Source organism: Ips typographus, linkage group LG15 (assembly GCF_016097725.1).
Source record: "Ips typographus isolate SLU linkage group LG15, UJ_Ityp_2.0, whole genome shotgun sequence".
Lineage (NCBI taxonomy): Eukaryota > Metazoa > Arthropoda > Insecta > Coleoptera > Curculionidae > Ips > Ips typographus.
The window spans coordinates 674477-685150 of NC_138436.1; the positions used below are offsets into that span (position 1 = coordinate 674477).

At 35.0% G+C, this 10674-nt stretch overlaps 2 protein-coding genes across 2 annotated transcripts; both read right to left on the reverse strand.

Annotated features, from left to right (window-relative positions):
• Positions 1–1955: 1955 nt before the first annotated feature.
• LOC145738395 (uncharacterized) lies at positions 1956–2880 on the reverse strand. Its single transcript, XM_081993214.1, has 3 exons — positions 2599–2880; positions 2197–2356; positions 1956–2077 (listed from the first exon to the last, which is right to left on the reverse strand). Exons 1-3 carry the CDS (start codon positions 2878–2880, stop codon positions 1956–1958), a joined length of 564 nt encoding a protein of 187 aa, XP_081849340.1.
• Positions 2881–5776: 2896 nt separating this feature from the next.
• On the reverse strand, positions 5777–6755 carry LOC145738228 (uncharacterized; the record flags this gene model as incomplete). Its single annotated transcript, XM_081993074.1, is given in 2 exon segments — positions 5777–6157; positions 6159–6755. Coding segments are annotated over 2 exon segments (762 nt in total), but the record flags the coding sequence as incomplete, so codon positions are not given.
• Between the last annotated feature and the right edge of the window lie 3919 nt (positions 6756–10674).

The window sequence follows — 10674 nt, forward strand, 5'->3', positions numbered from 1 at the left end:
TGATCTGATGTGGTTTAGGATGTCGGTCTTGTTCATGGAGTGACTTTTATCTGAATAGATGATTGATGGATCCAGGACATCTGGGATTTCGTAGCATCTTGTTAAAGGGAGGCTATGCCACTCATCTCCAAAATCCTGCACTTGTTTTGGAGTTGGCCATGTCCCTGTAGTTATGTGGGAATGAAATGGATGATCCGGATGAACTTTTGCTTTGTCTACATACCACTGCTTGGTCTCATTAAATTTTGAAGAGAGGACTAAATAAGCCAGGTCACTGGCCAAGGCATTTGCATAGTCTTCATCAATATCTTTCGGCATATGGACCTGGTCTGACAAACTCCTCAACCCATCCAAATATTGGACAAAGGGGTGTCCCCAGTGTCTGAAGGAGCCAAAAATGGTGAGGACCAGATTCGGATTGTCCAGCTTGTGGATCAAATTGAAGATTGGTTCAAGAGGGATGCCGTGATTTTTCATGGCCGTGACCGACTGTTTAACATGACGGCTGAATTCAGGGAATTCAGGGATCAAGTGTCGGTACTCATGAGCCAGATCTGCCATTCTGAGAGAGGCAATAGGCTCAATCAACTTCAGAGCATCATATGCTTGATTCCCGACTAATCGTAGACATTTGTCACCCAATCTGTATATTTGATTGAGGGTTTCCCATTCAGATGCCGCGAACATTTTATCCACCCGGTTTACCATAGAGATTAAAGTCTGGAACCGAGCAACATATGTGTCTTTACACATAAGCAAAGTGTTACGGTCCATAATAATTTTATCATCAAGGAAGAAGACGAACCCATGATTGATCAAAATTCTTCCGAAGTTCTTGCTCCTATATACGATTTGATCCGGATGGTCCGGAGAAACACGTTTCGTCCCCGTAATCTTCAAGAGCTCCGTGATCTCTGTACTGTCTATGGCGTTTAAAAACAAGGTAACAATGTGGAGATCTAAAAAGTAAGCACCCCACTTGAGAATGGCAGGATGACATTTGGTCTTGTCTGGGTTACCTATGGTCTTATTTATCCAACCTCTAAAGAATGCCGACACTACAGGATAAGTCGTGTCACTATCAGCCTGGGAGAGACGCATCAAGTCTTTGATAAGTGAGAGGTCAAAATTGTCACTCAAGTTTTTTCTTCCAAACCATTCATGGTACTCGCGAGGGGTTGTAAATAAGCCAAGTTGGCATTTGAGTTTGTCTAAAACTCCCATACGCGATTTCCACAGCTTTAAATTCCAGCTTGGCCTGTAAGGCAGTCCTTTAGAGTACTTGAGAAATTCATTGATTTCATCTTCTAAGAGGGGAGAGTTTAAAGAATAATCGACATTCGATAGATATTCCACTCCCGTTTTAGCACTCGGGGGGAGGGATTCAAACTCGTCCAGTTCTGGGGCAACATCCTCATAACTCATCGATGTCGCCAAATCGCATTCGTCATAAAATTCCATTTTGAGCAAGTAACGTTTAAGTACTTTCTGTTTGGCGCTTCCTGGTTCAGCTGGTCGCACTACTGTCGATTGGTTCACACTCTTCTATACTGCTAAAATCGGCGTATTTTATACCCGATTGATCGGCTGACGCAGTTTGTTATTGTCGCTTGTTTTTCACATTTCTGTAAAGCAGGTGGTGGTGACTCATCACCGATACAGTGCACCCGGTGCATGACACACTCGGTGCATCATGGTGCGACCTTGCCTCGTGCGCTTAATATTTCGCAATCCTCGAATATTCTTATGTTTTTAAGTTAATAAGTCCATCTTTTGAATTAATGGATTTTCCATTCGTGACAATATGCGGAGAAGGCTGATATGTGTGTTTTCCTATTGGTTTTCCCCTTCTTGTAAGAAAGATTTGTAGTGTATATAATGCTAATTTGGGATGACAACTAAATAACAGACAAAATTTCTAAACCCCATATCAAATTTATTTGATAAGCCTGGCCCTAATCGGAAGAAGCCCGAACATTTCTTTTTAATACCCTCTCAGGAGCCTTTGACAGAAATATAGATATTTGAATTTCTATGTCTTTTATGGTGACCCCCTCAGAATACAGCTGTACTGCTTCTGAAATATAAAAAAATATGATATATATTAGAGTCCTCAATTTTAATTGATCATTAGATACGTACTATTGAGTACTTTTAAAAAAAGCTGGAAGTATGTATGAACTTTTGACAACTTACCAATTAATGCTTGAGCAATTTTTAACCCCTTTAGAGGTTTTTTCTTCTTGTGGCCCACGTAACTGTACATAAACATAAACTCATCCGTACATAATTTTTCCATTCCACGTTTAATTAGCTCCTTATAATTCCGCGCTCCCAACATTTTTAGACGCTGTTTCTGAAATGTGTAATAAAAATCGTATATTTTATTAATATGCATGTAACCTACATTTTCGAAAAAGCTGTGTTTTGATACACTTCAAATACAAAAGATACATATAAGAAGCATGCATTTAAAATACTCCCATGCACATACACAATACATATAAAGACAACATTGCACATGTTTTGTTTTCCAATTTTGGTCAGCGTTAGAAGAAGAAACAGAGAAAGCAAATTGATAATAAAACTACATTTTACCAAACAGTTAAAAACATCCTTCTCCTGAAGCAGCTCTTCTACTTCATTCAAAATGTCATTCGAACTGATCGGCAATTTTAATTCCAATGCTTCCAACTGTGCCAAATTATTATTTGATGGATAAGATTCGTTTGTTTCAGCACCATCAGATAATTTATTGAAAATTTGTTTCAATAAGTCATAGTTTTTATCAAGTTTGTTATTAATTTCCATTAGTTGGTTTTCATGGTCTTTTAATATTCTTCTTTGTTTGACTAAATATTCTAGGGATTGCTTGCCCATTTTCTCTAGGAAAATAAAAAATACATCAACACAACCAACCAATTTACGAAAAGGGACATAACCTAGGACATGACAGCTTTAAAAACTTGCTATATTTGCAACCTACAATAAACTATATGGTAAATGCCCTAAAAAAACCATCTATTTCGATTAGGTTAAACTGTTCAATTTAAACAAATTCCTTTTGGATTTTTTTTATGATGTGGTTGGACTGTCAAATTCAAAGTTCACAACATACAACATAAAATTAGTAACCTATAAATTGCAAACATCTGGATAGAGTTAAGGGATTCTTGCCTGTGCTAACATTATCAAGTTTATTGTTTGACATACCAATATCGTGATTTTCATTTCCTAACGGACCTCCTGGATAAGGCTGATCATAGTGTTTCAATTGGGCTGGGTGTTGGGCTTCTCCATGAAGATTATTTAGAGGTCCTGTAAAATTATGTATTTTAGAACTGCTGCTTTTCAAATACTTTTTTATTGAGAAAAAATCTTTAATAAAAAATTATAGTAAGGTTTACCTTCTTTGGTTTTCTCATTTTTTGGTCTGCTGACAACAGGACTGGCATCTGATCTATGCAGCTCAAATGTCTTATTATTTTTAAATTAATTAAAAATTAAAATTATCCAATGACGCTTCATCACTTTCTTCACTGCTTGAAAAAGTCCTTTTCTTTCTTTCCCTTGTAGGCGGTAATTCATTTAGCTGTTCTATGTCACTAATGTCTGATGTAAAGCAAGCCTTTGTGGCTTTTGAATTTGCAATCGCAAAATTATCGAACAGTTTTTGACTCATTAAAAGAATGGAAAAGCTTTTCCACTCTGAAGATGGATTTTCTTGAGCTTTAATAGCTCTTTCTAATTTTGTTCTGCCATAAGGTGGGTAATATGATTTTGAATTATCATCAAAAAGCCACTTTTTTGGCAACACTTCTACTTCTTCACTCTCTACAAACTTGGCCACAACCCAAACCATTCTAAAAAGTAAATAAAATCATAGAATACATAACTACATGTTTTATCAATATGTACCAGTTTAAAAAAATCTATGAAATGCAGTAAAATAACAATAACAATAAAATAAAACTGCATTATTATTTCTGGATAATTATTAAGATTATTTATTTTTTAAATCCGTATAATTTATAATATATTATAAGTAATACAGATTTATATACTGGCATATTAATTCTTATACATATCATTAATGATGAAGTAGTGGATAGACTACAAATTTATTACCAAAAGGTAAACGAACTAATTTGCACTCTATTTGTGTTAATGGCCAATGACACAGTAGAACATCTAAGGTGTTAACTTCAAATATATTTAGGTTTGATGACTTGCATGGTTTATCAAAAAAAATTGATTTGTTATTGTATTTGTGACCTATGCATACAGGTTCATTATTTTTAGCTGAAAATGCAAAATTTCTTATTTCAATGACAGTTTTGTCCTTTAACAAGAAACAACAGTCAACTGACAATGATAGTTTTATTCCTTTCCAAGAAACTGATTTATATTCAGGCCCTTTGCAGCCTATTGGTAAGTTTGCACTATTGTGTGACTGGCTAAATTGTGGACTATCAAAACTTTGAATATTTTTATGCAAATCATTAGACCCATGATAAGAATGTGCTTCACTAAGTCTGAAAATAATTTGAGACAAGGGATTTCCAGGTTTTCGCAAAAGATTTTTTAACTAGTTTTCAAATTCAAAATTTTTCAATGCTTCCAAAACAACGAACATCAACAAGATGCAGAAGATTATGAAAATTGTGAGAAAGGAATTCAGGACCATACAAGTTCTTAACCATTTTAACAAAGTGGATCAATAGCTCTTCTGCATAATCTGTAAATGAGTGACATAACTTTGAAGAAGACAATATCCTCATTGCTACAGACAAAGTCAAAAAGTTTTGATATTTTTGTTTTGAAATAACTCCCTTCAATGCAAGGGAACCTGTATAAAATAAAAATTGCCGGAACTCAGTAGCTTTCCATCGTTTCACTTAATAGAAACTTCCACTACTTCATCTGGAAGCAAAGATTTGCAGTGAAAAATCTGTTCCAAGGACTTTTGAATACCTATGTGGTAATACCTGCCAGGTTCAACAGACCTAACTTGAATGCAGGTGGGAGTTTTCAAAAATGTTCTTGGATCTTTAGGAATACTTTTTAAACTGTCCTCTGAATTAGTAGGAAAGTTAGATAAAACATTTAACAAATCTTTTAAAGCATTATGAGTTATTTTGTGAGTGACCGCCCAGTGACGTAACGTATTTAAAGTACTGCAAGAATCTTCACTTTGAGAAGTTAAGGCTAGGCCAAACCAACGCGTTCAATTTGCGTCCGCGGTGGCGTGCACGGTGGCGATCACTGCACGTGCAAAAGTTGTGTACACCGTCGCGTCTGAGTTCTGCGTTCGCCAGCCTGGAGTCACGTCATTCAATACAATGCTCTCTGATACAGATAGTGAAATTGAAGAAATTTTACTTTTGTCTACTCTCATTGACGAAGAGGAACAAGAAAGGTAAGTACGACACAATCATTTACGAAGATATTGTGCCAGTTAAGTAGATACTATTGTAAGGTAATGTCTATTATGCTATGTTTTTCTCAGAAAAACAAGAGTATGGGTACACACTATAAATGAAACCAGAGAAAGGGAAGGTGAATTCCATACCTTGCACTGGCAATTACGTGAAGATGAAAAGCGATTTTACATTTACTATAGAATGACGATTGAAAGCTTTGATAATCTTTTGAATATGATAAGAGACTCTATTAAAAAAGAATTCACAAATTATCGCAATCCAATATCACCAGTAGAACGACTGTGTATAACCTTAAGGTAAGTAATTATATTATAATATATAAAACACGGCGATAGGCTGACAACCTGTCACGTTTAACAGTGTTCGATATGTCAACCGTGGGTGGCGTCTCATCAACACTCGGGTTGTCATCCGAGGGGTGATGTGATGTCATCTCTGCTCACCCCAATAGGGAAAAATGGGCGTGAATTATATATATTACTGAATGAATGAAAGGTTTATTTTTATAATCAGAAACAATAATAATTACCAAATGAATTAATTATAGGTTACTCAACATTACTACTATCATCACTTGTGAAATTTCTGAAATATACTGAAACATCTTGTGTAGACCTATTGGTGATAGGAGAACGTTCACGAATGTGTGCTAGTTCTTGTTCCATTAATAGTTTTGCCATTTCAAACTTGACCAAAGCTTGTCTTTCTGCCGAGAATTTTTTTTATAGTCTTAGCATATCCGAGGCAAATATGATCTATATCATCATAGTTTGGTTTCGAAGCACTCCGATTTTGAAGGTAATTTAATACTGAAGACGTGGTTGATCCAACGTTTGGAGAAGCATGTGTTCTTCTGGACCTGGCTTGTGAACCAATAGTAGAAGTATTATCTGATGTAGGCATAGAACGATTATCAAAACTTGCTTCACTTTCTATTTCTTTCTCTGTTGTATTTGCTGTAGTATTTTGGGTTTCCGTAGAGCTCAACATAGTAGCACAGTTATTACTAGAAGGTGCATCCAAGTGTGGGAGTGACAGGACAATGACTGACTCAGTAGTCTCTATTGTTGGAGATGGCTCATGTAAAATGTCTTGCGTTAAGAGCGAATTATCTGAGTTAATTGTTTGTGTATCATTTAGGTAGAGAACGTTTGAATCCGTGGGGGTTAGCTGAAAATAGCGCTTAAATATGGACATCTGATTTGCCCATGGCCAAGTTCTGTAACGGTCCAATTGCTTTGGTTTTTGCCCTGTATGAGTTTGTTCGGATCTTAGGTGCTTGGTGTAACAGTCTTTCAGGCTTTTCCATCTCTTTTTTAAAGTTTCACCTGTAAATGATAAGTAAAATTTAATATTTGTTACAGATATTTAGCAACTGGAGATACCTACAAAACAATCGCACATAGTTTTAGAGTTGGGTTTTCTACAGTTAGCTCTATTATAAAAGAGGTGTGCACAGCTATTTGGGACAAATTGCAACCAGAATACCTACCTGAGCCAACAGAAGAAATTTGGGAAGCTTCTGTACGAGACTACAACAATCTTTGGGGGTTTCCAAATTGCTTGGGCGCCATCGATGGCAAGCACGTAACTATTAAATGTCCAAGAAATAGTGGATCTGACCATTTTTCATATTTAAAAAAGTTTTCAATAGTTCTGATGGCAATAGTAGACCCACATTACAAATTTATTACAATTGATGTTGGAGCATACGGAAAAAACAGCGACGGTCGTATATTCGAAGAATCGGCTGTAGGGCGTCGCTTAGAACAAAGAACAATGAATGTCCCACAAAACAGACCGTTGCCTGGTTGCCAGGAATCACTTCCATGTGTACTAATAGGAGATGAAGCTTTTGCGTTAAGTCCATATTTGATGCGCCCTTTTCCATATCGGCAATCAAGAGACGACCTCAGATTGACTACGTATAATAAACGACTCTGCAGAGCAAGGCGAGTAGTCGAAAATTGTTTCGGAATATTAGCTCAAAAATGGAGAATTTTCCACAGACCCATGGAGGCAAAAAGGTCAACGCTTACTGTAATTGTAAAAGCTGCGTGCATTTTGCACAATTATTTGAGATCAAACAGTCGAAATGTGCACTATGATAACACTCTTTTGACACCAGTTACTGAACAGCCAAATGCCTTCATAGCAATGCAAAATACAAATCATAGAAGTGCTAACTATGCTTTTAATATTCGTGAACAATATGTGAGATATTTCAATCCATAAGGATTTATTTATTTTATTTATTTATTTATTTATTTGATTACAAACCCCACAGAAATACATCCAATTATAGGGTAGGTTGGTTAAAGACAATTATTAATGTACATAGCAAATATACAAAGTAACAAGCAATAAGTTTACAGCATTTCTTGAATCATCTTTCTAAATCGATTCAAATCTACACTAAAAATATCACATTGGTCCCTAACTTGATTATATAACTTACACATACTTATAATGGGAGAATTAAAATAAAAATTAGTTCGTGCATTATCAACATACATGCTTGTTGGATTCCTGATTCGATAATTTGGCACATGAAAACTTATTAAAGCTAACAAATTAGGGTCTTCAATATTATTATTAATAAGTTTGTGTAAAAACACCAAATATGCTACAGATCTTCGACTTTCTAAGGTGTGCAAATTATATCTCTTCAGGATGTCTACTTTAGGTATATGAAGTTGATATATACCGGTTTCCTTGTATTTTATATATCTTAGCATTTTATTTTGGACTTTCTCTAAGCTATACTTATGGATACTATAATGAGGACTCCAAATAACCGAGCAATATTCTAGGATTGATCTTATATATGACACATATAGTGTCCTTATGCATGTCATATTATTAAAGTCCTTGCAGTTTCGAACTATAAATCCATACATATTATAGGCTTTATTAACAATACTACCTATATGTGTCTTAAAATTAAGTTGAGAGTTAAAAGTGACTCCTAGATCCACCATTTCAGTAACACGAGGCAACACTGCTCCATTAATTGTATAGCTAAAATAGGATAGACTTTTTTTTCGTGTATAGCTAAGGACATAACATTTATTGACATTAAGTTCCAAACCGTTTTCAACCGACCAACTATGAACTTTGTTCATATCCTCTTGAAGTGATTGACAGTCTTCCATGTTTTTTATTCTAAGGTACAATTTTAAGTCATCAGCAAATAGTAACGTTTTGGACTTATTAACGGTATCAATTAAATTGTTTATAAATAAAAGGAACAGTAGTGGTCCGAGATTAGATCCCTGTGGGACACCTGAAGTTGGTATAAAATAATTAGAGCTAAACCCCCTGAGTAGGACTTTCTGCTGCCTATTACTAAGGTAAGATTGAAAAAAATTAACCAGGCCGTCATCAAACCCAAACTCTGTATCTAGTTTTTTTAGAAGAATGTTGTGTGGGATGCAGTCAAAAGCCTTTGCAAAATCTGTGTAAATAACATCTACCTGACAACTCTTGTCTAACTTTTCTGCTATGTATTGAGTTAAATTGCATAAATTCGTGGCAGTTGATTTATTCTTCATAAATCCATGTTGCATGGGTGATATTTTATTTCGTACGTAATTATAAATCTGTTTATATATTATTGATTCAAATATTTTTGCAGGACATGACAAAATAGCGATCGGTCTATAATTCTTAATGTCTGACGTATTTCCTTTCTTAAAAACTGGACATATCTTAACTTCTTTCCACATTGTCGGAAAGTTTCTAGTACTTATTGACATGTTAAACAAAATTCTCAATGGTTCAGCAACAAATCCTACCAAACCTTTTATTACATATGATGGCAAATTATCAGGTCCTACAGACTTATTGATCTTAAGTCTTCCGACTGCCTCACACACATCATCGTGGGTAATGCCATTGATTGAAAATGACTCATTTATATAGTGCTGGGTGTGCTCTGAGTAGGGCAGCTCTTTCTCAATATATACAGAATGAAAGTAGGAAGCGAATGCGTTTGCCATATCCGTCCCGTCAGTATACTCGTCACCATCAAGAAACATTTTACATGGAATGTTTGGCGCACTTTTGTTATTTCTAATGTGTTGCCAGAATGACCTCGAATTTTCATTAATATCCATCTGAATCTTATTTAAGTATTGTTGATATGCAGCTTTCACGTCCCTCTTGATTTTAGTTCTAAGTTGTATAAAACGGTTATGGTTATCTAAGTTAAAATAATTTTTACTTTTAATCCTTAATTTATCTTTGGTTTGTATATCTTTTATTATTGTTTTGTTGAACCATACAGGATACTTTTTATGTGGTCTCACTTTTGGTACACATATTTCAAATATTGAGTTAATTTTCTTATAAAAATATTCAACTGCCAAATTAACATCATTAAAAGATTCCAGGTCACTCCAACTGACATTTTGAAAGAGCTGATACATTGCAAGAAAATCCGCTTTTTTAAAATTAAAATTTGATGTCGTATTATTACTGGGTAAAGATTTTTGCTTTGGATTTTTTAAAGAAATTTCAATTGTCAATGGTGGATGATGAGCATCGCTGCCGACAAAGCCACAGCCATCACTAAACACACTACTTCCAAGATTAGTCAAAACTAAGTCCAATATGCGACCGTTGGCATTTAGAACTCTGTTTTGTTGTGTACATTCATAGAAACCTTGAAAGTTCAATAGCAGCTCAATTTGTTGATCCTTAAAGTTATTGACGTAATACTGATTTAGGTGCGTAATATTAAAATCTCCTAAAATAATAAACTTCTTTTGATAGAGATATTGCAAGCTTTCCATATATGAAAAAAGGTCTTCCCGATCTGAAATTGTACTACTGGGCGCAACATATACTAATAACACATATATAAAGCTAATTTCATCAACTTGTATCTTGACAGCTACTAAATCAATCTGTGGTATTTTAAAATCTACGTTAATCAAACTGCAACTATATTTACTTTTTACTGCCAAAAGCACACCTCCACCGCGCAGATTATCACTTCTGTTTCGACATCTAAAAATTGAGAAACGTTCTGGAAATAATTCACTGTCATAGACACCGTCAGTAATCCACGTCTCAGTTAGTGCAACAGCATCATACTCATTTTCAGTTACAGACACATTGTTATAAAATTCTATCACTTTACTGTTTAAACCACGTACATTCTGATAAGCAATTATAAAGGTGCATTCTTCTTCAAACACTCCGTTACTTACTAATGTGCTAAAAA